The following is a 27782-nucleotide window of genomic DNA, read 5'->3' as shown; positions in this document are numbered from 1 at the left end:
GATTCAGGAAGGCATTTTCGTACCTTTGTAAGCAATAACAACATAATGCAGTGGATGGAAAATCTACCACGAGGAGAAGAAAAAAGTTCAGGTACATATTTCCAGCCAGATTCCTAATGTTGTAGTTGAGGCCATAGAAAACCAGCGCGTTTGCGCACCTACAAGACAAAGAGTCACATTCATGAATGACATGCAAAAAAAAACCATTGTTTACACCGTAAAAATGCTCGGGCAGGGTATTCACCCGTATCTCAATCATTTTAACACGGGAATATTTACTTGGAAGAAACAACGACTGTAGTCTTAGGAAATTAAGTCACATTTTGTAGCTTTAACAGCAACAGTTGTCAAAACACGTTTTGTATTCACATAACCACTGTATAGTGATACCAGTTACAAGGAGTTAGGCAGACTGCTTTTGATTTAAAGTCCCTCCATTGTCTTCTGCTTCATAATTTCTTACCAGTTAAAGAACATTATCAGGGTTCGTTTTCGTAACTTTGGAGTTTTCACCGTGTCAAGAATTCCATATTTCTCATCTTCAAACTTTCTTGCATCGGTCTTTCTGACTTCTTGAATCAAGTGTTTTAGGTGTTTCGAATCCACGATCACGTGGTTGTACTTAGCGTATTTCATCAACACTTCGTGAGCTTCGTCAAGGTGATTGTTGGCGATCAGCCACCGGGGAGAGCGAGGTATCCACCTTAAAAACAAAGAAAATGAATACTGCGTTTAAAAGGACTTGAGACGCATACTTGTGAATTCATTGTCAATTCTGTTCCATTGAGTTGACTTAAATGATTTCTCGTAAGACCGAATCAGACTGACGACAAAAAAATAAGTTAATTACATTCTAAAAAATGCTTAGTAGGGAATAGATAAGAGTAAAAATGAAGCTCTTAGACTGTACAATTGTCTTCCTCTCTAGTTAGACTGGATCACTGTTTCGTAAACTATCAGAAAAGAAATGATCGACCTTGAGAAAAGCCTGGGCACCAGTCATCGTATATCTCCTGGCGCGGAGGGGGGCCCGGAGGATTTTTGGAGACCACATGGTTTTTAAGGGGAATTGAGGAGGAATTAGTCGTTGCTAACAGAGAAAAAAGGAGGGGGGGGACTATAGAGAAAATGGCCGCCATTGATGGGGATCATGAGAAAACTACAGAACCTAATGGGATGATCAGGTAAATGTTATTGTGACACAAAATTTAAATCCAAAATCCTTCTATTAGCTGACAACTGCTGCTACTGAATCTTTTTATCACCTGTGGGAGCGATTCGTTCTTATGGTTTTTCGGAAATAGGATTTTTATACTTCTTATGATGTTTTAATGTTTACATAGTATGTATCTGTGTATTTTTTTTAAGGGCACACTTAATTTGGAGCCTCGCTCTGTTGTGTGTCCCGCACCTTCGTCTCTCGTTCTTGTGACCCCCCCACCCCACACCAACCCCCCCCCCTTCCCGTGATGAATAATGAATAATGACGAGTCCCCTACCACCAGGCGATGATGGGGAGGAAGCTTGGTAACGACACTGCAAGCATGAGGTAACGCCAGTTTGGTATTAAATAAGCAAGTAAAGCGAGAAAACATCCACCAACGGTTAGAAATAGGAAGTTGATCATGCCTATGTACGAGCGATGAGCTGTGACAACCATTTCAACACAATACACGAACCGCACCAACAAACAACCAACGGTCCCAGCCCCGGCAAAGAAGCGAAACAAAGAGAACAGCGACAGACAGTCCGCGACAGCGGAGGCCGAGGCGAAAGTAGCCTGTGAATAGGAAAAAAAATGAAAGTTAGTCATCATCGTCATAGAAATGGTCGTACTGTAGTAAAACGACTACAATCAAACCTGTATTAAGCGGCATTTCCACTTCCTACGGGGATAGCGGGGTGAGCGCTTAATGCAGGTTCCGGCACAGATTTAGGGTTTTATAAAAAACGATAAACGATGCCAATCAATGCCATAATTGACCATGTACAGAATATTGCTCAAAAAATACTTCCTACTTTGACTTTGGGAGAGAATCATGGTATCAAAAGTCCAGCTTTCAAGAACCGTTCAATACCGGTGGAAAATAATTAAAAACAGGCCGTTGGGAACGATTAATAGAGGTGAAAATTACAGAGATTATGGGAAAACAAATTCGGGACTTTGACAGCTGATCGCTTAATACAGGGTGACCGCTTGAGACAGTGCCCCTTGATACAGATTTTACTGTACCTGTTACTTACCAGAACTCCAACGCTCAAGAAGAATGAGAACTTCCTTCCAAAGTGATCCGAGATGCTACCAAATGTGATTGCACCAACGAAGAGACCAGCCATAAAAACAGCTTGAGTCATGGCTTTCAGGTGTCGGCGGTCGCAGATTAGATTCCACTGAAAATATAACAAACATGACATATAAGAGAAGAAAAAAAACTGAGGCCTTTTGTTTTCATACCACAGTTATCTTGAGTGCACTACAAGCATTTTGAGTTCTCTACCTGCCAGTCTCAATAGCACTTCGCCTGAACTTTGCTGTCTTTTACAAATACAAATATAAAAATAAGCGTTACAGCAAAGGAATTTGGCTTCAATATGAACAGTCGGTTGACATTTGTACTGATGTTGTTAGGACCTCACAGGAACCTTTCATGCTGAAATTAGCCTCGTTTCTAACCTATTGTAAATTACGTCGCAGATTACGTAAGGTAACACGCATAACTTGATTTTTTTCAACCATCGCTATGGATCAGTTTAAAGCAATTCATCGACACTGGCGCAAATTGCGCCATGAAATCAGCAATATGGCCAAGTTTGAGAGCAATTTGTCGAGAACCGATGGAAAAAGGGCCACGTGGCGAAATTTTGCGAATGTCCACACACGTGAAGGTGAGGTTTGTGTTCCCTACCTAAACAAATGTTGGTTCGAGTTGTGAAGCTTTCCGACTTTTCAGAGTTATATAGTCGTTAGTTCTCAACATATCGTTCTCAAATTCGGTAATTTTTACTCATTTTATGTAACTAGTCCGTACAGTGTCGAGGGATTCTCGCTAACTGATCCACGTCAAAGGTTGATAATGCCACGAAAAGGTTTATTTACTAGAGAATCATTAAAAACACTTCGACGCAAATTCATGAACACTTCCTCGTAAATACCGCAAATACTCAAAGTCATGGAGCTAAATCAAGTAAAGTTACTTCTCGGCAATCTTCGGTAAACAAAACATGCATAAACATTACAATTTCTTACTTGAGAGACAGCGCTGGTAAAAGGGCCACGGAATTCATACTCATGGCAACTTGAACAGCAACCAGAGGCACATGTTTCATTTCTCGACGTCGAAACACAGACGAAGGGAGGCGAAGCGCCGTAAAATACCTGAATTAAGAGTTGAGCGCCAGTAGGAATAGAAACCAGACACATAAAAGCATAGAGAACCATTTGATAGCGACCGAAACCACCGGTTATTTTGAGAAGGTCATCGAACTCGTGGATTTTGATTTCCTTCGTAGATCGATTCTCTGTTGATTCCTCGGGATTTTCTACTTCATCCATTTCCATTTCGTTCAAAGGAATGGTGTCTGCACCCTGGGATCTAAAAGAATGTATATGAACGCAATAACTATGGCGAGAAAGTGGCAGATATTGAAGCAGTCATCATGTGTTAGTGACGTGACTTGCCAAATGTAAACAGTACCCAGGTCACGCAATAAGCTCGGCTGGCCTGGGCCGTTAGTCCCGTCACACAACGCAAGGAACAGAAGAGCTGCGTGACGGGACCAAACAACCTCTTTGAAGACGACTGCGGCTGCTCTGGAGAAAGACTGTGGTTCACATCCAACTGTAGCGGGTTTACCTCGAAATCCTTACTCAACATCATTTTACACGGTCTAGTAAATTATGTTTCAAAGGCAACTTCTTTCTTTCTTATTTATGGAGATCAACACCCTCTATGGGAAAGAAGACTGCGTGACACAACTACTCATTACACATCACGCTAGCTTGCAGAGTGACATTCGGTCAGACTATGAGTTTCTGTAGTTTAAGAAAGTCTCCCTTCCTATTATAGGATCAATTCTGTTTAAGGTTGAACTTGGCCTATTTATTTGTAAAATAAAAGAAGGCGAGATAGCATAGAATACTGGGATGGAAAGCTGAGCGCCGGTGGGAAATGAAACCAAACAAACGAAAGCAAACAGAGCCAGTTGATATTGACCAAAACCTCCGGTCATTCTCAAAAGATCGTCAACATGATACTTTATGTTAATCGAATTTTCTTCTCCAATATGCATTAACAAAGTATCAACTAACAAAAAGCCCTCTTATCCTCACTTTGCCGTCTACAACGAGAAATGAAAGTCTGTTACCCCCTGGGTATAAGCCAACTTACGCGAATATGATTGTTAATCACGTCGAATCTGTCGACGTGCAACGTCAGGTTCATCACTTAACTCTTTACACCCTGACTGACATCAGTATCCATATTCCCCAAGCTGTTCTCCATACATCTTCTAAGCTGACAAGGAGAAATATTTTTAACACTCAAGAGCTTCTTTAGTTGGTGATCATTTCCTTTATTCTTTTGACCCTAATATGTGATTCAGGGGTGATAATGTAAGGAGAAACTGGGTCCTAGTCACTCTCAGGGGTCATAGGGTTATGTAGGCCGCTCTTCTCGACTGTATTGTTTTATTTAGCAAAATATTTCCTTCACTGATAAACGATTGTTTCTTGAATAAGGATATCAGGGAAGATTCGATAGGAGTGACATTTGATCAAACCATAAGTCTGAAACTTTACATACCCATCACAGGGTGTCATGTGTCGTTTGTGGTAGTTAGCCTCACGGCCTTTAGGCTCTTAGCTCTGACTTGTTATATTTCTCCTGTCCCTTGAGATTCGAAGTAACTGACTAGTGTTTAACTTGTATAGGCTTTGGTGAGGACGTTAGACTTCAATTTCTCTATAGATATCAGTGGTTCGTTTATTGTGTGATTATATTGAAGATGATGAGATGACCTAAAATGCCATAGACTGTGTCTAACTTATACAGGGATTTTAGCTCATGTTTTTCAGTAATAGCGCACGAGGGGCTTTTAGGGTTATTTGATAACTTAATTTTTTTTCTGTTGCCTGGTATAAATTTTGCAATGATTAATTGCATCATCAATCTGCTTTGAAGTAAGAGCTCTATCATAAATTTGTAAACAGGCGATGCGTCCGCGATAGTTTCTTTTATCTCCGACTCGAGCTCCCATTCTGATTGGATAGTTAGTAGCCAGTCTAATACGGCCTATGTGCTTAAAATCTTCGAACTTTCCATTAATCCACAGGCCAGCATTTCCCGTTATTTGATCATATGTTGCACCGATAAAATTCCATCGATTTGGTGCAATCTTAGTGCTTTTCAATGGCTGTATGGATTTTTGATTTTCTCTGTCTACAAAGTGAGCAAACAGTTTTCTCGGTTTTGCTAACCAAAGATTTGTTCCCCACCCGTCCCTCTTAAAGTTAAAGATGGGTCCCGCCTTTTCAGGGAATATCCAGGCCAGTATTGTCAATGAATCCTTTGTATCCAGTTTACCATTGTTTGGGAACTCGATAAAACTGTCTGGTGCTCCAAGAAATGACAGAGAGCCACCTTCTTTATTATAAGGCCCTTGAGCAGTTGTGACGTAGCTTTTCACGCCAGCAAGGTTTCCGCCAATCACATCTGTTGCCTCGTACCTCTCGTTCAAAGGGAACAGCGCAACTGGTCGGACGTTAGCTAAAGTATACGAGACAGATAAAGAGTATGATTCAAGTGTAACATGCTAAAGCAGCTAGAAGGGAAAACTCCAAGTGCCAGAATGTTTTGATTACTATCACGGCTTAGTTACCAAAGTTTTAACTAGGTAGGCTGTCAAAAAGCCATCACTCACTGAGCTAGGGTCACAACTATATGAATGATTAACAAATAAAGTTTAAGGCGTAGCAATGAGTTTTGATCTCGTATCTTAAGCTTTCTTGTCAAGGTGAACCTTTCATTTTAGTACCTCAAAATCTTTAAAATACTTTCTCTGATATAAAAAACTTACCTGAAGTGTTACCGGAAATAACATCTTTAACAAGATTATCTTCCGTACCCCACACATCTGTGCCTTGCTTCGGCGTCAGAACAACTTTTCTGATCTTTACCGTCTTCTTTCCACTTGAGATAACTTTGCTTCCCGAGCTTGAGCTTCCACCTTTCGCGGTTATTATTCTAGAAGAACTACTTCCTGAATTAGAACTGCTACCTCCACCTTTCATTGATATCGGGGAGCTACCGCCTACAATAGAACCGCTACTTCTACCTTTAATTGACATTGAGGAGCTTCCTCCCGAACTAGAACTGCTACTTCCAGCGCTCGAGGAAGTCCCGCCAACTTTTAATGTGCTTCCTCCTCCAGTAAAGCTGCTCCCTCCACCTGTAATCACACTGGATCCTCCTGTGGTTGATCCAACAGTTACACCTTGTGAGGAGCTTCCCCTTTCACTGGAGCCTCCTGTGCTTGATCCACCTGTTACTCCTTGTGAGTAGCCACCGCCTCCAGTCGAAATGCTCCCTCTGCCTACCGTTTCCATGAAGGTTCATGGAAAAGGGGAAAAATAGAAGCATATGTCCGTCTTATATTTCCCATACTTGCTAACTGAATTTGTTTCTCCATGCAGCAACAAAGACACACTTCATACACACTAAAAAATTTCAAGCCAACTGAGAATCTTTGATGGGGTCGTGTTTTATAACGTTTTTTCTTTTCGCCGTCGCAACACGAAGTTTGCTTTATAGAATAAAGACAATTTATTAGATATCATACTTTAAATATCAGGAGAATACACTGAGGGAGATAAGAAATGGCGGTATAGGGAAGTCAGTGCAACTGAAAGACGTTGTATCTTAACGTTCAAAGACAGGAAATATGTCGGCTATTTATGTTTATGCAGAAACCATAACTATGTTCTACTTAAACTTACGTGAGGCCTGAACTGTTCCTCCTGCCGCTGATGGATTAAATTATAAATCATTATTTATAATAATGTTATATTTATAATAATGTAATATAAGACGAAGGTATACGAGAGAATAACTTGTTGATTTGAGAAAAATCCAAAATACAAGTCACAAAGAAAACAAATGCTTAAGCAAATCTTTTCGTAACTCATGTTCGATTCCTTGAATGTAGCGAAAGCTTTGGTTTCTAGCAAGGCTACCTTTTTAGCTAAACAGCCCAATTATCGAAAAATCTTGGCTATGATAAAGAATGGCCGAAATCAGCTTGAACATCTGAAACTTTATAGACTGCGGTTAGGTTGATGTTGACAAATAATACACCAAATAGACACTGTTTTAACGCTCAGTCGAAGTCCTAGCATTAACATGAGAAGGTGTTTATGCAAAGATTGACTTTAAGCTGAAGACGTATTTATGCGAATATCTTCTTAAAACAGTTACTGAAAAAAATGTTGATCAAACTAAGCCAAAGACTCACCTTTACAACAAGTGTCTACGACGGAACCCACCAGGGATCCCAGCGCATCAAACTCCGCTTTGAACATGTGCCGTGAATTTGGGTCGGTAGCTATATTCCCTAGCTGTCTACTACAGTATCTATTACCCATTCCTATGGTAATGACTGTGACTCCTGAGTCTCTGAGCTCCTGAGCAGGAGCAGAAAATCTATCTGTTGACTTGCTGCCAGCCAAAAGACAAGCTATATTAGGAACACCAGGACGTGCGCTGGCATCAAAGAGAGCATTCTTAGCTTTCAAGAGAGCTTTCCCAATCATTGTTCCACCGCCTGGATACTGGATTCCATCAATTGCTGAAATCACCTCTGATTGGGTGTAATGCTGGTCGAATCCTGACACAACCTGCCAACAACAGTTCAATCTAAGCAGTGTTAGCATTGTATAATACCATACCACACTTGTAAAAATACAATCTCTCTTTCTGACCAGTGACGCAGACCTTTCTAAGGTTCGTTCCAAAAATATACGCGTAATATGTGAAAAGCTAAGGTTGCCATGTTTTTGGCCTCGGAGCCTGTCTGTTTTGAAAGTTACTGTAAAGTGTTTTGCAACCGCTTTGATTGTTCAAGAAATACATGAACTGGTAAAATTATTATTCTCTGGTATTTTCTTCCAGTAGAATCGGATGGATGGCTTCGTGCAAATCAGATTTGAAACAAAAAAATATAAAACAATTTGCAGGGATTTAAAAGAAACCCATGACGATGGAAAGATTCTACCTTCGCGTTATCGTCAAAAACAATGACGCCAACATGTGTTCCTTCACTAGAGACAGCAAAACGTCTGGTAAGATCTTTGACAAAATTCAGGATATTTTGAAACGTTCCTTGCCCGTTTCTTTCTATGCTTCCTGATCCATCGATAATGAAAGCAAGGTCAGCCTTTGCGTTACATTCTACAAAAAGAGAAAGAAAGTATGATTTTGATGTTTGCTTGCGTCATAAGTCACTGGGATGCTGTAGAAAGAGAGGCTTATTAGTTCTCAGCGTTTTTGAGCGATTTTTCTCTGCTCATCTATCATGAACAAAGAGGGCATTTTCATTTTTTGTCTGCTTCCGAATTTAACTGCGAAATTTCCTCGGGAACTACCACTTGGTTTTAATTGAAGCCCTGAGTATAATTTTTGAAGGGCTACCATCTAAAATAAAATTGAAATAAACTAAAATAGAACTGACTGGTTTCGGAAAAATTGTCATCGATGATAACAGTCTGAATATCTTGCGACGGACTACCTCCTCTAGATGAGCTGCTTCCTCCACCTGTAATCACAGCTGATCCTCCTGTGCTGGACCCGCCAGTTATACCTACACCTTCCGTGTCCAGAAAGGTTGAAACAAAGAATCACTCTCAGCATATGATCAGAACATGACACACCTCAGTCGGTGTCATGCAGTTTGGGTATTTACAACTATAGAATACTTGACAGTAGTAAGAGAGAGGCCCACTAAATAAGCCAGATCCCAGATACAGCAACCGTCGGCAAGGGTATGACCTTTATCAATACTTAAGGGGCCCCGTACCTCCTCCTGTAGAGCTGCCTCCTCTAGTAGAGCTACCTCCTCCTGTAGAGCCACTTCCTCCAGTAGAGATGCCTCCTCCAATAGAGCTACCTCCTCCTGTAGAGCCACCTCCTCCAGTAGAGATGCCTCCTCCAATAGAGATGCCTCCTCCAGTAGAGATGCCTCCTCCAGTAGAGATGCCTCCTCCAGCAGAGCTACTTCCCCCACCTGTAATCATACCGGCTCCTCCTGTGCTCGATCCACTCGTGATCCCGACACCTATCGACGTTCATTAAAAAAAACCTCATCCGTTTATGATTAATATATTATGACTCTGATGATGACGCTCAGTTTATTGAAACGTCAGTCACCATATACCGACGACAGTCCTTCTCAGGAATGCACTCACTGGGACTATTACATGTTGAACATCATCAGAGATTTTTTGAGCACTAACAATTATGCATTAATCATTAATGGCAGGAAAAAAAAAGTTCCGATGGTAGTAAGGGAATGATCGAAGGCAGCTAGAAGTTTTAATTGCAATCATTTCCAAGCAATTGTGGGATGGCATTCTGCTAAAATATTACTGCTTTATTCGGAGGAATTCTCTCATACCTTGTGAGGAGCTACCGCCCCCCGCTGAGCTGCTTCCTCCGCTTGTAATCACACCAGATCCTCGTATGCCTGACCCGCCAGTTATGCCTACACGTGAACCATGATGAATAAGAATCACTTTCACTTTCAAAAAGAACGCTACAAACTGTCTTCGCAAGTTTGAGTACTTGCAATTGCGGGGCAATCAGCGACTGTTAGATAAGGACTGCTGACTCTTTTATCAGATAAAGCAAAGACATAATAGCTAATCGCACATGCAGACTCAAATTTTGCTTTTGATATTAGTTTGTTCTTACGAACAAAAAGGTGTTCGTCATGCAAACCCTTATGAAAATGTATTTCATTTAACAATATCTAATTTCCATACCCTTTCCTATATATAGGGATATAGAACATGGTGAAAATGCGTGGACAATCTTGTGAGTTGACGTTACAAACGAGACCAAATTTTTTTATAACGCTTAGCTATGCTTGACATATGGGAAAATTATGATCGACCTAAAGTCTAACAAGAGGAGGCGATAAGACTGCGAGTTATACGTCTTTAATAAACGAATTGAAGTAACTTGCGTGGGGTATTCTCTGTGATCAAACTGAGGCAATACCTTTCGATGGATTTTGTGTTAACGATCCTCCCGCTCCTGCAAGAGGACAAATTTTATAATCAATCCTTATCTATCATGTACTTACTGTGACGTAGGGCTCTCACTCGTTACTACTTGAGAAGTGATTATAATATTAAGAAATATTTTTCATGTCAGATAAAAAGCATGAAAATATCTAAGGATAAGATGCTTGAAAAATGTTGAGAAACGTTGAGAAATATTGATATTTAAATGAGTCTCATCACTTCATTTTGCTTTATTTATGACTGATACCACTTGAAAACTTAAACTGAATGCGATTTAAGGCAGCACTGAGACCTTCCTTAGCTCCTCCTCAAACAAAATCAAGGAAAGTGAGTGGTTATGTCGTTGATGTGCTAATTTATCCAGTAAATAGGATACACATAATGCCCTAACTGACAGATTTTTAAATCTGATATTTTTTTGAGACTAACGGCCTTGTCAACTGTTATTAGCCACCTAAATCGAAAATACTTCGAGGATGTAAAGCCAATTTAAGGACACTTATAGCCGGTTTAAGGAAATTTTACGAGACGAGTTTCTCACTTACCGTCGCATGCCATCTTTTTAATTTTCGGGAGTATCTGATCCAAATCATCAAAATCGCCTGTTATAACATGTGTAGCATCTGGGTCGGTTGCCATGGCGTCTAACTGGTCCTTGTCGTACCGGGTTCCAACTCCAAAACAAAAGATCGTTACTCCCATGTCTCGGAGCTTCTTAGAGGGTTCGTCCACATAGTCCTGTTTGTTCAATTGACAGACTTATTGATCTGTTTCATGGTTCAAACCAGTGAACATAAAAACAAAGAGAACGAGAACAAAAAGCTCCAAAAAGAAAAGATTCTTTACGTTAGGCTTGAGTTCTTGTGAAGGGGTCAGATTATTCTAAATCTTATGACAAACGAATAAGATATTTCTTTATCAAAAAGGAATGTTACTCGAAGACAACTTAAGTAGCTTTAAGGACAAGCTGGCTATCGTGAAGCATCTCACTATTGACTTACATAAAATTAGTATTCGTTGTTTTCAAGATGTTTACTGGTATTTTTCTTTTTCTTTTTTTTTTTGGGGGGGGGTTGCATGTTCAGAAACATAATTACTTTAGATACAATTTTATTATCAAAAATTCTGACCTGAGATGCTCCATCAGTCATAACAATAAGGACATCCCTGACTCCCTGCCTTTCACTGATTTCAAACAGTCCAGTTCGCACTAGATCAAGGCCTATTCCAGTGTATGTGCTTTTTGACGGATACGGAATCTTGTCAATAGCGTCTATTATTGAATTTGAATCAAAATATTTCTCGAAATTGAACACCACCTCGGCTGTGCTCGAAAAAAGTACCACTCCTACATGTGAACCATCTTCTGCGATGTTGAAGGATTGAACAAAGTTTCTGAGGAATCTCAAACACTTTTTGAAATTTCCTTTCCCAATACTTCCAGAGCCGTCCAACAAGAAAGCTATATCTACTTTGGCTTGGCACTCTTAGGATGGAATGAAAAATAATGTTAAAAGGCTTTGATATATGATACAGTGGCGATATGATGAAGTGATATTAAGTTAAATTAGGATGCTATGTGGCCTGAGATTGTAAAGAGTGATATCGCACCACATCTACAGAACGATTTACCATGTTAACTTTACTTCCTTCTCTAAATTTCACTGACGAATGAGTAATCTCTAGGCGTTAAGTCTCCAGTACATGTCACAAATGTGTTGTATTCGTAGGTTAAAGTTTAACTATCCTCCCATGTGATCTTATGGTTTTGTTGATGACGCTGTACTTACTTGTGCCTGAGCTGGGAGCCGGAGGTCGTGCAGGACCCGTAACAGTGCCTGAGGATGCTGTAGGGATAAAAATTTAGGAGTCCATTTGACATAGCCTTCTAACTCGCCACCTATGAGTGAAATACATCTCCACAATCAAAGAGTTCATACCCCCGCCTGTCTATGACGATAAAGAAATTCTTGCTGATTTTACTCTATTTAATCTCACATGGTTCCTGAACTATTTCATCAGAGATTAAGGGACGAAACCAATGATCTTTTAGTTCGAAACGTTATACCGAGCAAATTTCGGTTCAGCTCAATGAACAACAGATAAACTTCAGCCGCAGTTGAATGGCTTCAGTCAGTGTGGACATCTGACACTCGCGACCGACCTGAGGCAGATATTGAGAAATAATACGGTGGGGAAATACTGGAGTGTTTGTAATGCAAAGTCAGGGCCCCAGATTAAGCAAGAAAAAACTTTCTGAGGTTCTGAGGTTACCAACGAAGATTGATCACCAAAATACGTAGAAAGCTTACCCTTACGACAAGTGGCCACGACGGGACTCACTAAGGACCCCAGGGCATTGAAATCTGCTCTAAACATGTGCTGTGAATATGGGTCGGTGGCTATCGCTCGAAGCTGTCCAAGGTCGTAATATTTACCCATTCCTATACTAATACAAGTGGCTCCTGAGCCCTTGAGCATCTGAGCAGAAGAACCAACGTCATCTGTTGACCTGCTGGCAGTTAAGACACAGGCAATGTTAGGAACACCGGACCTTGCACTTGCAACGAAGAGGGAGTCTTTCGCTAACATGAGAGCTTTTCCGGTCATTGTTCCTCCTCCCAGATACTGGATTCCATCAATTGCTGCAGTTACTTCTGCTTGGGTGTAATACTGGTCGAGTCCCGCCACAACCTGCCAAAATTCAAGTTAAGTATCAGTGTCAACTACTTTAAGTAACCAGTGACTTCAGCTTTGGCTAAGTTTATTCACTGTTAAGGCAACGTTGTTAAGTTGTTCCACAAATTTACGTCAGAGCCTTTGAAAAGTGGAACTGATCATATAGTGACATAAAAATTTCCATAATGTGATTTAATGTGGAGTGTCGCGTTAGTTCAACATAACATGTCCAACATTTATGCGATGGCTCGCATTGCTTTAGAAGACTTTTCTTTGCGGTGATTTTTTTCACTTCCTTTAATCTAATCGGATACATGACTTGATACAGATAAAATTCAAATAAAAGTTCGAGACAATAAATTTGAAAATTTAATTGATTAAAAAACATTGACGAGAGATCCAACCTTTGCTTCATCGCTATAAGTAATGATGCCGATATGAGTTCCTTCTTTGGAGACATCAAAACTTCTAGCAAGATCTTTGACAAATTTCAAGACTTTTGCGAACGTTCCTGGTCCGTTTCCTTCTATGCTTGAAGAACATTCGATGATGAATCCAATATTTAGCTTTGCGTTAAGCCCTAGGAGAAAGAAGAAAATCCGTATGATTACACTTTTTCACTGTTTACTAAGTTGGTAAGTTTCATAGTTTTAAACGTCGTTACAGACTACAGGCATGAGTCAGATGATTCAAGATGTACAATTTCTTCAACTCCGATGCCGTTGTGTTTTAGAGATAGTGTGTTTGTTATATATCTCTGCCTTCAGTTGTGAAGATCTTCAAGGAATTCCTCGCATCCGAATGAATTTATATAACTTAAATGGACCGTCTGCTCGCAGAGCTTGGGGAAAGTCGATCTGTTATGCCGGAAGTGCGTCGATCATTATATGAAATAAATGAGGTTAGCGATCTGAGCAGGTGCTAGCAACATATGGTCCGCTAGGATTGGATCGTTCTCCAGTTTCTGTGGCGTGACTTGTTTAGCTTGCTCGTGAAGAAGGAAAGTTGATGAACAAAGACTACGTCTGAACACATTATGATCTCATTCTCGAGGATCATCTTTATACTGATGGAGAATAGGAAGAGATATTTATTGGTTACAAACCAATTTCACCATCAAATCTGTGTTACCTGTTAAAGAACACAAACCGTTAGCTTGGTGGGTGGTGAAGTCATATACAAATGTCTTAATGCAGGTATAACGTAATAGGTCTTAGGAACAAATCGGCGTGTGAATCCTCAGTGACCCTAGATTTAGATTCAAGGCAGCACCTCGTGTTGAGTTCTGATCTCGTTATAAAGAACCTTGCGAGACGTTAACTTTCCTTCATGGTTTTGCAACGTTTCAGGCCACTAGCGGATGAGATGATCTTTGACTGTTCATTTCGATACATTTTCCTAACTCTGGGCACCAGTGGCTTTGAAATGATCGTGATCTTCACTGTAAAATACGCAAAGGTAAGAGAGGAATTACAGAAGTCTTCGCCCTAACTACACCAACACGGATAGAGGGATGACAATTCCGGAAACGTGAAATGCCATAAAAAATGCCAAATGCCAAAATGACGCAAGCCGTATCAGAGCGAACCGCCGAGCAAAAAACCAAAGATCAAAATGCATCATTCATTGCCATCGAAAACCAACCGATGTCAACGAAACGTTATGGTTCATAAGGTGAAGGGCAAGCAGTAAAATCCAACACCTGAAACGTGGCGAATTTTATCAGAAAGGATTACATGGTATAACAAACCATAAAATATCATATTTCGTGTATTCAAACGCGAGAAACCACCACCTTTTTTTCACGACAAATGCTTTATGTCTTTATTTCATTGAACGCTATTTCGTTAGCGTGGGACTGAAAGCGATCTCAACCACTTGTTTATTCGGAGAAGTCAACGTAGTAAACGGGGCGTGGAGTACGGTGAGTAAATGTGTGCGGAGCTTAAGTATTTGATCGTATCTGAACGAGTGACAATTTGTGTCCCATCACAACGGACCGGCGCAAGAAAATGGACTCATTTTACTACTTGCGCGCTTCTATTGGAACATTTTTTCTAGGTTCATTTTACACCTGCCGAGGACAAAGGGTGATATCTCAGCGTTTCACATGAATGAAGGTCTCTTTGTGGACTGATTTACCTCATTTACCGATTGTAAATCATCAGCGACTTATTCATAACTACTATTAACTGACACTATCACAAGAAATAATTATCAGTCAAGAATATCCTTAAATTTAAGTACAGTAGGTAACAAGTGATTAAGTAAGTAAAGACAAATATTTAATTATATTTGATCCATTTGTACGTTATGGTACAAACATGTTAAATGCAATGACCTCATGATTCTATTACGTAATGAATGCGTCTACAGCCCCCTTTTGTAGCGTTTACAATTGTTTTTAGCATCATTTATCTGCTCTGAAGTAAGAGCTCTATCATAGATTTGTAAACAGGCAATGCGCCCGCGATAGTTTCTTTTATCTCCGACTCGAGCTCCCATTCTGATTGGATAGTTAGTAGCCAGTCTAATACGGCCTATGTGCTTAAAATCTTCGAACTTTCCATTAATCCACAGGCCAGCATTTCCCGTTATTTGATCATATGTTGCACCGATAAAATTCCATCGATTTGGTGCAATCTTAGTGCTTTTCAATGGCTGCATGGATTTTTTACTTTCTCTGTCTACAAAGTGAGCAAACAGTTTTCTCGGTTTTGCTAACCAAAGATTTGTTCCCCACCCGTCCCTCTTAAAGTTAAAGATGGGTCCCGCCCTTTCAGGGAATATCCAGGCCAGTATTGTCAATGAATCCTTTTTATCCAGTTTACCATTGTTTGGGAACTCAATAAAGCTGTCTGGTGTTCCAAGGAATAACAGAGAACCATCCTCTTCCTTTTCAGGCCCCGGTGCTGTTGCGACGAAACTTTTTACACCAGCAAGGTTTCCACCAATCACATCTGTTGCCCCGTACCTCTCGTTCAATGGAAACAGCGCTACTGGTCCGACGTTAGCTAACAGGAACGAAAAAGATAACGTGACACAATTCAATGGTTAACAGCAATATTTTCCTCTGGGCAATAGTTCACAGTTTATCGCCATGTGTCACATGCGGCGTGCGGTTATCAACAGAAATATCAGTGTAAACTGGTTGGAACATTTTCATGAAATGATTCTTTCCAAGTTGTTGCCAAAATCTCTCTAACTCACACCCCAAATCTCAAAATGTTAATCAATTATGTTGAAAATCCCAATAAGTCATGCCTCTGCCCTCATCGCCCTCGCTATATTCCCTTCTACAATGACGAACTAACAAAATGACCAAGTTGTTAGTCAAGTTGATAGAGCACTACACAGGCATCGTACAGGTCATGAGTTCAATTCCCGTACAAGCCCAATTTTTTTTCAGCTCTCATCCTCGACAATCAGTGTACTTCAGACCTTTTACGTGCACGGGTTTCATCTGTCGTAACATACTTTCTGAGAGCGTCGATCACTTTTTTTTTAATTTTACAATTGAGATTGAATTAGCATAGTTGTTTACCTTGGCATATTATCCTCCTAATTTCCCTGATCGTCTTGCCAAGCTTTGTGGCATCACCGCTAAGCACGTGACCAGCATCCGGGCTTGTGGATATGTCATCAAGTTCTTTCTTATCGTACCTGTTTCCAATTCCAATGCACAAAACATTAACTCCAGAGTCTTTGAGCGCCTTTGAAGGTGCAAGTATATCTTCAGTTGATTTCCCTGATGTTAATACGATCAAAATATGCGGCACGTTTGGTCTTGAGGTGATATCAAACAGTTGGCTCTTCGCAAGTTTGAGTCCAGCGCCAATGTTGGTACTCGCACCTGTATACTTTAGGCTATCTATGGTATTTTCCACGCTTTTTATATCGAGATATGTTTTGAAACTCAGAACAACTTGAGAGTTTGTAGAGAATACAACAAAACCAATGTGAGTCTGCAGAGGATTGATGACAAACATGCTGGAAATGGCTTTGGCGATGGCCAACGCTGTTTCGAAGTTTCGTTGTCCCTTCTCGTTTTTGTTTCCAGAGGCATCGACGAGAAAAGCTAAGTCAACTTTGTCCCTGCATGCCCCAAAATCTGTTGAAATAGACAATTGCCCGCAGCGCTTATATGAATGAAACATTTCCACTCAAACGGTTAAGCTACCTTATCTGGCATCAGAGGAAAACAGCGAATGCCAGTAAACTAGGCTGTCCTGGAATAATGAAGTGTTAAATTCATTGTCACAAGTAAAGGATTTTAAACAAAACTTCATTCTTTAAAAAGTAACTAGCTGAATTGGTCACCACACCAGCACTCATACCTTTCTTGACTAGCTGACCGCTTCGTTATCCTTGCAAACAATTAATTTTATTATAGCTTACCTACAATACTGCTGGAAATGTCGTCATTCTTAGCAAGATCATCTTCTGTACCCCATACATCAGTGATGTCGATCGGGTCTCCTTGTTCCGGTGTAAGAACGAGTTTTCCGATCTTTATAGGCTTCTTTTCGTTAGAGATAACTTGGCTTCTCGAGCTTGAACTTCCACCTTTAGCTATCATTACTTTAGAGGAATTTCCACCTGAAGTAGAAATGTTACCTCTGCCTTGAATTGATATTGAGGAGCTTCCTCCAGAAATAGCACTGCTTCCATCAGAGCTCGAAGAGCTACCACCTGAACTAGAACCACTGCTTCCGTCTTTGATTGATTTTGAGGAGCTTCCACCGGAAATAGAATTGCTTCCTCCGGAGCTCGAGGAGCTACCACCTGAACTAGAACCACTATTTCCATCTTTGGTTGACATTGAAGAGCTTCCTCCGGAAGTAGAATTGCTTCCCCCAGAGCTCAAGGAGCTACCATTTGAACCGGAACCGCTACTTCCACCTTTGATCGACGACAAAGAACCTCCACCTATGGTAGAGTTACTGCTTCCAGTACTCGAGGAACTACTACTTGAGCTCGAACCGCTTTTGCCACCTTGGATTGATGTTAAAGAGGCTCCTCCTGAAATGGAACCGCTACCTACCGAATTCGAGGAACGAGTTCCATCTCCAACAGAACTTCCTCCACCATGGATTACACTAAGACCGGCCATGCCCGGTCTTCCACTCGCTGCACTTGATCCAGAACTGCCCTCACCTACTGTTTCCATAAAGAATCACTTTCCTCTTCGATTATTTCGTGAAACAACGTCTGTGTCAGTCTCGGTAATTACAGTAACGAAGTCATCGTCGACGGATGAAAAAGAGCTCGCTGAGTCGATCGGTTTTCGACACAAGAACAGTTGACGTGTTATGATTACGAGTAGAATTAAAACTTATACTGTTCAAAATTCAGGTATTTTACCGTAGGTACTGTAAGTACTGTACTGTGATGAGAAGTCACAACGTAAGGTGTTTAAAGCAAGGTTAGTTGTAAAGATGCAAATTCAAACTTATGGAGCTAACCTGAAATTAAAATTGTATCTCGTGGGAGTATAGGGTAAAACGTGAACATTGCAGTTTTTTCTGTTAATTTTGTAAAACGTGAGGTTGTTAGGATTATGAAAAATTATCGCGAACTAAAATCCTTCAAAATGTCATTTAAAAGGTAATAAATATGGTTTGTGTAATAATAGCTAATTGTGATGCTGTTTTTGCTTAATGTGTAGCATAAACGCAAGAAATATATCACAAAAAGTATTTAAAATGCATTGCAAGCGATATAAAATAGTTTAAATAAAAGTAACGAACATACTGTACATAAGATGTTTGTTACATGAAGTACTTCATGTGAAATTTCTAATTTGAAGAAACTAAAAAAATTTACCTCTCGAAGGACTTTGCGATAAAGATCCTCCTGCTCCTGCAGAAGAACACATTTATAAACTTAAGTCAATTTGTCTCACAGTAGGTAACTAGAAACCGCAGCTCAGTCTCCTTGAAATCCAATAAGTGAGTTCGCGTGTTATCAAAAGGCGCAGTAAGTAGACAAATTAGAATCGATATGGAAGCAGTGCGTAATAATTAGAACTTCTAGGGTTAAGAGACTAACCGTCACATGCCATCTTCTTAATTTTCGGGAGTATTTGATCGAGATCATCAAAACCGCCTGTTACAACATGTTTAGAGTCTGGATCGGTTGCCATTTCATCTAACTGGTCCTTCTTGTACTGTGCACCAACTCCGAAACAAAATATCGTCACTCCCATGTCACGGAGCTTCTTGGAAGGGTCCTGTATGTCATCCTGTTTGGTTGAGCAAGAAATTATCTTGAAAGACTGTTCTTTCTCTTTTGTATATTTGACGCATGTTATGAGCTAGAAGAAAAATGCTTCGAAACGACAACTTACAAGTTTAAAAACTACAACTGAGTCAGGAAAAGATTGTCTGCTTCATCAGATCATGAACTTAATAAAAAAATTCTTCGTACAAATTTGATCTCAGGGACGACCTCACTAACCACTCAATTCCAGGTGAGCCGGCATGTTTTTCCAATACTCCTGTTTTTTATTCCTTTTCTTTTTCTGACGGCTGGGTGTGCTTACAGATGTGTAATCAATACAAAACTATTGTAAGTGAAAAATTCTGACCTGAGATGCACCATCGGTCAGGACAATGAGGATGTCCCTGACTCCCTGCCTGACACTGTTTTCAAACAGTCCAGTACGCACCAGATCAAGGCCTGCTCCAGTGTATGTGTTTTTAGCCGGGTATGGAATCTTGTCGATAGCGTCCATCATTGATTTTGAATCAAGATATTTCTCAAAATTGAACATGACCTCGGCAGTTTTAGAAAAAAGTACCACTCCTACATGTGTGCCATCTTTGGCGATGTTGAATGATTTAACGAAGTTTTTAAGGAACCTTAGGCATTTTTTGAAATTCCCAGGTTGCTGGAAATCAATACTTCCGGAGCCGTCCAACAGGAATGCTATGTCTACTTTGGCCTTGCACTCTTAGGGAAAGAAAAAAAATTCAAAAAGCTTAAAATGCTAAGTTTAAGTTATGGCGGTGAATTATTTTATCGAGAGAAAATTAGCCTTAGCCCCCGGCTTTTGCCATTAATTAGGATCTGGTCGAAATACAGTATTAAGCAGACCACCATTCTGAGGCGGTCATTTGTAACCTCACGTGGCTTTAAGCCATTGACAAGGAAGGTTCAAGGAAGGTTCCCTAAGAAAACATTTTTGATAAGATGAGAGTAAACGAATTAAGATTTAGCTGTTCGATGTATCAAAATCAATCTTATATCTTTTCATATCATATATAACATAGGATTCGACGTGACACCATAGTTTGTGCTAAGTTGAATATTAAAAGTTACATTGATTTTTAAGATAGATGCCGTTGGTTGTGTTTATGGAAAAACTTTCATGTAAACGCATTCAGTAGTAAATCCACTTACTTGTTTCCACAGTGGAAGGAGGTGGACGGCCTTTACTCGCGCCTAGGGGTGCTGTGAAAAAGTAATTTGTTGATATCATCCGCAAAAATTGTAGATCTCTTGGTATATAACGAGTGCAAGACTGAACAGTCTCGCCTTAAAGTCCTGTCTTATATTACAAGGTACATGTACCGTCGGATATGTAAGATATCCCAATTCAGTCAAAAGATTTTTCTCAAGCTCAGGTTAGATAAATACAAAAATAATTCCCATATTATGATTGGGAAATAGCTGTCTTGATATAGGACTGACAGCTAAGTGTGATTATTAGCAACAATATGCATTTTTTTTAGTCAATCGCCCAATCACGGTTCTCGTTTTTAGTCTCACACGTTCGTGGCATTTCTTCCATAACTGCCGTTGAAAGGTAAAACTTGATGATTTTTCAGTGGAGATGCGGAAACACCATTTCCTTAATGAGGAGTTTATACGTCAAAGTTATCATGTGCCCCACCGTTCGCCCATTTGAGAGAAGTTGTAGTTGAAGTTTATGGCCAAAGTAGCTCTCTACTATCAATAATGGCGCTGAAACTTACGCGGTGCCTGAATTGTTCCTCCAGCAGCTATAGGATAAAAATAATTTTTTTTTTGAAAGACAAGTGTTAAAGTTCATCATGTCTTTGAAATACGAAGAAAAATAACGATGAATTTTCGCATGTAAATTGTGATTTGAACAGCTGAATTATCAAAACGTGTAGATTGAACAGATTAACACTTTAGATTGTCTTATGAGAGAAAACGTATCTTTGGTACAATCAAAGTGGAGAAAAGTTTGCTTTATAGGTGGTTCAGTTTAAGTTATCAGCTAAAAAACTTGGGTGTAAGCTTAATGGCTAAAAATTAGTGTAGACGTATGAGAAAACTTGCAGACCAGCACTTCAGGCAGATCACAAATAATACAGGAAGGAAACAGTATTTCAATGGGCAGTGAGAGAGAATAGGATCAACAGCTTACGTCAGCTACTTATAACGAATTATGACCAAAGTACAAGAACTGAGAAACAGAACACCTACCCTTACACCCAGTGTCTACTATGGAATCTACCAGGGAACCCAGTGAGTCAAATTCTGCTTTAAACATGTGCTGTGAATCTGGGTCAGTAGCTATCTCTCGAAGCTGTTCAAGATCATAGTCTGTACCCATTCCTATGCTAATGACAGTGACACCTGAATCTCGGAGTTTTTGAGCCGGAGTTCCAATGTTATCTTTTGACTTCCCGTCGGTTAACACACAAGCGATGTTGGGGACACCGGACCGAGCGCTGACTGCGAATAGAGCTTCATTAGCTTTCAAGAGAGCTTTTCCAGTGTTTGTTCCTTCATTTGGATACTTGATTCCATCAACTTCTGCCGTCACTTCTGCTAGGGTGTAATGCTGGTCGAATCCCGACACAACCTGCAAAGGTTATGAATAAAAAGCCATGTCTTTCATTTGCAAATTATGTAAATTGACCACCGTAAAAAGTTTACAGGGCTAATTTTTCGAGCGTTAACCCTTCGTCAGAGCAAATGTTTCATTCTCCTCTCGAGACTTTGCGGGCCTATAGCAGTAAATCCATTGGATTCTTCCCAGGTAATTGTGTTATGTTTTTATGTAAGACTTTCCACTCCCACAGTGCTTTGCTCCACCCACAGGCGTAGATGAGTATCGATAATAGCCTGGTAAACCAGATGGGATATTTGGGGGTAATAAGATCTTATAAGCCAGAGGCTGACTGGCATGTGTACTGAGGTGAGTGGCGGCGATGGGATATTGAGCTACAGCGTCAATTATCTCGTTTCATCATATTCAAAGCTAAGTCCTTAAGATATCGTAACCAGGCAGCAAGAGCACAACCCTAACACAAATCTTTTAACTGACGAGCTAAATGAAGACTTCCAACATGAGATCCCACCTTTGGTTCAGTACTGTATACAATGAGACCAATATGTGTTCCGTCTTTGGAGACATCAAAACTTCTAATGATATCTTTGACAAAGTTCAAGACTTTTTTAAACGTTCCTGGTCCATTTTTTTCTATACTTCCTGATCCATCGATAATAAATCCGAGGTCGGCCTTGGCTTTACATTCTACGACGAGAGAAGAGGAATGGAATCATGGCGTTCAACTACGAAATATGTTATTGATGCTAGTGGATACAGATTTCCTTTACCGATCAACAATTTACAATTTTTTTTTCCAAATTTGATAAATTTTTTAAAATTAGCTGAATGTGCATTGTCAATTGATTCAGAGTGCTATTGTTTGATGTCTGACTTTTTTTGCTCCATACAGTTGCTTCTTGGTTGCTCCAGAGACCTTAGTATTAACCAATCCTTTTCATTTCAGTTTATAAATTATTTAGGGTAACTCCTTTATATTTTAAGGAAAAGCTGAGAAAACGAATCCATTTTACTTACCTGGAGCACTAAGACGAAGATTGCTACCAATTCGTCCGGATATGGTACCATTGGAGGGTCTTACACCGTTGGGTCCACTGGGTCCTACCCCGCCAGGTCCACTGGATCCAACTCCACCAGGTCCACTGGGTCCAACCCCACCAGGGATAATACCGCCGCACCCTCCAGTGGCATTCCCGGAAGGCTGACATGGGTTTCTACAGGCGGTCGCATTAGTGATGTTAGGACATCCTTCTGTAAGCTTCCCCTCAATCACACACCCAGCTCCCATGTCAATACAGCCTCCAGGAGCCACTCCTTGTGCTGGTGCAGGGCAGGGTGCTCCCGCAATCTGCATACACCCGCTGTCAATGGTTATGCCCTGACTTCCGCACAGTGCTCCTCCCATAGTACCTCCTCCTCCACAAACCGAGTTTCCCATGGGCATACCTTGAGGTGGACAGGGAGTTCCTCCTCCTCCTCCCATGCTGGCACACCCGGCTGGTACTGTCTGGTTCACTTTTCCTTGGGCTCCAGTTCCTTAAGATAAAATAACATTACTTACTTGCTTGTCATTATTGATAGGAAATATAAGTAAGTCTCGCTGCGATGGATCTTGCGGGTAAGGGTTTCCAAGCATATTTAATAGATACAGTAAACGGTAATTTATTTACGGATGTGGTTAACAACTTGAAGCACAGCAAGTATAAATGATTGACAATCGTTTTAGCTCAGCCCTCCTTCCCCCACCCCCTCCCTCTCTAATGGCGACCGCTTTTGATTTTTGTTCGAATCCCCTCTTTACAAATCGTGGATACGCCTCAGCTTCGTAGCTTGTGTTAACACGTCTGAAGAGTTCAAGAATCTTCACACTGCATCAGCTTTACCAAAGGCGAAAAACGATTAAAAATGATTTTGTAACTCACCATTTACCGTACTATTAGCTCCAGTGACTGCAAGAAATTAAAAAATTAGTATATCAACAAACAAACAAAAAGAATTTTGGAGCCTCATACAAATTGAAGATAAACAAAAAGAAAACGAATACTGCGAAAAGAGCAGTGTGAGTAGTTGGGACATGCTACATTGTGTCGTTACAGTTCTGTATCATTTTTAATTCCCCTTTGCGTTTGGTGGTTTTACCAGTAGTTGATGAACCGTTCAAAAGTTTAACTTTCGTTAAGGGTGTGGATAATAGAGCTTAGCGCGTCAGTTGACGAAAAAAACTGACTCTTGAGTCTCAGCTTTTTTCAGCTGCGAATGACTACTTATGGACGTGTTTTTTATAAAAGTTAATTTAATTGTACAACTTAATGCAATTTTTTATGTTTGGCTTATTTTTATGTCTGTTTGTTATCTATTCTCTGTGTATAACTTGGATCTCCTGGCAGATCATCATTGGCTCGTAACTCACTTGAGCAAAGTGATGGGAATGTTTACCGAAACTAGCGATTACTTTGACATCGATGATGGGGGCAACAATTACAACATATATACTAAATAACCCTACCATTACAAGCTGGAATTGGAATTGGACATCCCCAGCCACACATTTGACCAGCACCAGTACTGCTAGGTAGCAGTATGCTGCATGTAGTATTTGAAGATGATGATGAAGAATTTTTTGCACAAGGGTTGGGACAGGCTGTACTTGTGCCATTGCTGGATCCATTTTTGTTGTCCATTATCTTTGGTGGTTTTACCAATGGTTGATCATCTTCATCTAAAAAGCTGTGACAGACAGAACAAGGAATCTTACATTTGATGTGACTCAAAAATGTTACTTGAAGAGAAGCTCGGTTCTTGTATATAAAAAAAGTCATATGGGAGAAGAGAAAAGGCAGCGTTGCCAATGGCTTAGAAGTTGATGTGTAGTTTTGAGGATCGCCAAGTTCCAGCTCTTATAGCTGGGACTGCATTTTGTATCAAAGTGAGTCACCCAATCATGAGGTACAAAGATGACGACAACATCCCCTCATGAGGCGCCTTATGGTAGGATTAGCTTCTTCTCATCACCGATTTAGATTTTTGGAGTCTTGATTCTAATCAACTTTAAGTATAATTGCCAAGATAGATATTTTAGCAGGGGGGCCACGTTACCGAGTTACTTTTCGATAAGTCCTGGTAATAGTAACAGTTAATCTCAGTTTAGTGGTGTCGGCTTATCTTCGACTGATTGTTATTAGAGTCTACCTGTACACTTCGTTACTCCACGGACCTCCTTCGCCGTCACCTGGAAAGAAGAAACAAAAGTTTAAGCAGCTTTGGAAGAGCCTTGGATTTGAACGACAAAACAAGCGCACGAACTGCAATTCTGCAAGCTACTATCCTGGAACCTACATTGAAGTGGGAAATGATATGAAGAATAACCTGCGATTTATGTCACCGTGAAGTCATAAACCATAACTTGGTTACCTGCGCATTCCGTGCTCTGTCCATACTCTCTGTATGTGTTCTCTGCATTTTTCCCTCCAAAACACTGCCCTCCATTTTGCAAACCAAATATCTTTAAGTCATGTTCATCTGCTACCTCTGCACACTTCATCAAGGCATTCACTCTTGTCTTGTAAGGATGTTTAAGCTGGAAACTCTTTCCCTCTAAACTGTCCATTGCACGACGTTTAGTAGAATCTGCCCAACAGCCGATGCTCTTAAAAACTGCATCAAAAGATGACACAGTGAATGTTTCATTATTTTCTATTTTGTCTGAATCTGTATTTCCGTAATAGCCTAGACAGAAGCTATCATTAGGTCCAAGAACTTCCCCCAACATCTTTAGTCTTGTCTCTGCCACTTGGGTTGGGTAAATGAGATTATCTTTCCAATTATTTTTACATTTTAAGGTTAAAATTTCTTTTCTCAGAAATCGACGAAATAAAAAGGAATATGAACAAAATCCTTACATCGTCCTTTGATTTCAAATTTTTCTGTTCTATCGGGAGGTGTTGGTTTGACTTTGGGCTTCGTAGCGTCATTGCTTGGTTTTGCTGCTGATCCTGAGATTATCAAGTGGGCAGCTGATTTTCCCATGGAGGCAGCTTTACCTGGGTTCACATGGGAGGGATACAATATCTGCTGTTGCTGGTATTGATCACTGGCATACGCATTTGATGAGGATGTAGAATACGTCAACTGTTGTGCCTGATTGCTGGATGGAAAGGAGCTTCCTGGTTCTGAAGATGAGTATGGTGATGAATAGAATGCAGGGGACGGATAAGATGAAGGAGGGTAACCGTATGGGGGAGAAGCGGGATATAAGGATGGTGGGGAATAAGAGAAAGAGGGCGGAGAAGGATAAGCTGAAGGGTAGAAGGACGGGGTTGCAGGGGGTAAAGAGGGGGCGTATGCAGCATACTGGTTTGAATATGGATACGAAGGTCCTTGAGAGCGACGACCAGCTCGAGCTTTCTTTAGGTTTCTCATGTTAGAAATGGTCCATCTTGGGAGACCTGGGGAAAAAAAATGAAAAGTAATAAACCTTAAAAATGTGTGAAACCTACTCTGGAGATTCAATAAGGCAGTCGATAAGATTTCCTCGACTGTGATTTTTATTACAGAGGCTAACTAGAGAAATTTCATAAAAAATTAAGAAAGAAAAACGGTAAATTTAAACTCGTCCAGTGCCCGATGAATCGTGTAAGCCTGATCCTAACAGTACGAAGAGGAATAATTTAAAACGTAGAAATGTCTAAACATAAAAATGAAATCGGACAAATCGGTGAAATCACTGAGATTCAGACGAATTACATTCCTTAGGCTTTTCCATGTTTGGCAAGATGGCCATGATTTTTCCATTTCTGTTCACCAATTCTTTCTGCTCACGAAATTTGAAGACTACTCTTCATTTAAAAAACTGCGTCCAAGTCTCTTGAGGTGACAAGTTTTAGTCAAGGATCTTTACCTGATCTTTTACCGGAGAAAAACTTCCTAATGGGCGAGTGCTGATGTTTTGTGGTCCTTGAGCCAGCCACGATTGCAGAAATCAAGCTCATCAGAAGCAGTAATACGTCCATTATTTTATCCTTAGGTGTCAGTGAACCTACCAAAAAAGAAAAAGCTTCAAAGAGTTAGTCGACTTCCACTGGCGACGTTAATCAGTCGCTTCTTGTTTCGAAAAGACCCCTCTTTAATAGTTGTACGTCAGCCGCAGCAACGCTATACGCAAAGAAATGGCGAACTTTTTTGTGCCTCTTGTGAGGCGCGTTTTTTTTCCGATCTACCTCAGCTTCACCTATATATTATTTTTATAAACAGGACTGGTTTGGTCAGACATAACATACGCTTTGATAAGATAACTTAAGTGCGGCCTTATCTACTATCGTTTACCCGGTCAAAAAACTCAGGAACACGTTATGTCAATGTGGTTATAAGTGATGTGTCAGCTTTGGGGCTTGTCAGATACAAGCCACGTTCGCTTTATAAACGATCGACATGAATAGATTTAAAGTGATTTATAGTCGTTAAAAGGACAAGAGAGCAGAAAATATAAGCTTCAGTTTCTTCACTTGACCTGTAACCATAACATCATGTAACACCACCTGCATCCAGAGGTTTCTTCCACGGACTCCCCTAGGTGAGAGCTTCATCTCACGAAATGTGAATAAGATTTGGATATAAAATGAGTAGTTATCATTTTTAATCATCATAGTCTGCGATTTCTACGCTTATCTCTTCTTTTTTGTTTCAAATATCTTCCTCTCATATCTACTTAGCGTAACGAGGTGACTGCGCATTGGAAAAAGTAGGGCCAAATTGCTCCAATGATCTCATGTATTCTGCGCTAAATAACCTAAGGAAAAATGTGCCAAATATATGAAAATGCATTCCATAGTCTTAAGAGAGGAAAGTAATTCACACTGGCACACCTCCTGTTGTCAATAGTCCATGGTCGTTACCATTTTGTACAACTTAAGCTCTCTGTTTTATGCCAACTTACCTGTTAAATTCACCAAAACCGAGTTAAATTGAACGAGAATCTTTGAA

The 27782-nt window shown here is 40.3% G+C and overlaps 2 protein-coding genes and 1 long non-coding RNA gene across 3 annotated transcripts in view; 1 reads left to right on the top strand and 2 right to left on the bottom strand.

Annotated features, from left to right (window-relative positions):
* LOC113669480 (organic cation transporter protein) overlaps positions 1 to 4962 on the bottom strand; it is a 7346-nt gene extending 2384 nt beyond the window's left edge. Inside the window, exons 1-5 of the mRNA XM_089190451.1 lie at positions 3248 to 4962; positions 2245 to 2391; positions 1500 to 1780; positions 464 to 703; positions 24 to 158 (exon numbers count right to left, since the gene is read on the bottom strand). Of these exons, the coding sequence (XP_089046577.1) occupies positions 24 to 158; positions 464 to 703; positions 1500 to 1780; positions 2245 to 2391; positions 3248 to 3559 (1115 nt within the window). The 5' untranslated portion in view covers positions 3560 to 4962. The remainder of the gene's footprint in view (positions 1 to 23; positions 159 to 463; positions 704 to 1499; positions 1781 to 2244; positions 2392 to 3247) is intronic.
* LOC149036925 (uncharacterized) lies at positions 2632 to 16159 on the top strand. The gene is made up of 2 exons (XR_016181926.1): positions 2632 to 2886; positions 15880 to 16159. It is a non-coding gene; the product is annotated as an uncharacterized LOC149036925 (long non-coding RNA).
* LOC113669481 (uncharacterized) lies at positions 4957 to 27782 on the bottom strand. The gene is made up of 29 exons (XM_089190435.1): positions 27736 to 27782; positions 26701 to 26838; positions 25703 to 26248; positions 25215 to 25457; positions 24993 to 25032; positions 24310 to 24530; positions 23726 to 23752; positions 22821 to 23339; positions 22315 to 22490; positions 21434 to 21815; positions 20956 to 20982; positions 20381 to 20431; positions 19566 to 19930; positions 19028 to 19220; positions 18803 to 18838; positions 13381 to 13556; positions 12610 to 12991; positions 12088 to 12144; positions 11428 to 11783; positions 10843 to 11035; positions 10272 to 10307; positions 9667 to 9753; positions 9070 to 9327; positions 8782 to 8859; positions 8269 to 8444; positions 7510 to 7891; positions 6995 to 7021; positions 6076 to 6591; positions 4957 to 5765 (listed from the first exon to the last, which is right to left on the bottom strand). Exons 2-29 carry the CDS (start codon positions 26810 to 26812, stop codon positions 5113 to 5115), a joined length of 6315 nt encoding a protein of 2104 aa, XP_089046561.1. The 5' UTR covers positions 26813 to 26838; positions 27736 to 27782; the 3' UTR covers positions 4957 to 5112.

The sequence above is a fragment of the Pocillopora damicornis genome, chromosome 12 (assembly GCF_964200805.1).
Source record: "Pocillopora damicornis chromosome 12, jaPocDami1.2, whole genome shotgun sequence".
NCBI classification, from domain to species: Eukaryota; Metazoa; Cnidaria; class Anthozoa; order Scleractinia; family Pocilloporidae; genus Pocillopora; species Pocillopora damicornis.
This window is presented reverse-complemented; position numbering and strand designations above follow the sequence as displayed.

Bases quoted from the DNA above. Each gene is read 5' to 3' on its own strand.
- LOC113669481 (XM_089190435.1), bottom strand. From the start codon at position 26,812: ATGGACGTATTACTGCTTCTGATGAGCTTGATTTCTGCAATCGTGGCT. The intron at 13,557-18,802 runs GTAAATTTTTTT...TCTTTCTCCTAG, and splicing joins ATCGCAAAGTCCTTCGAGAG to GGCTTAACGCAAAGCTAAAT. The intron at 11,784-12,087 runs GTAAGTACAGCG...TTCCATCCTAAG, and splicing joins GGCTCCCAGCTCAGGCACAA to AGTGCCAAGCCAAAGTAGAT.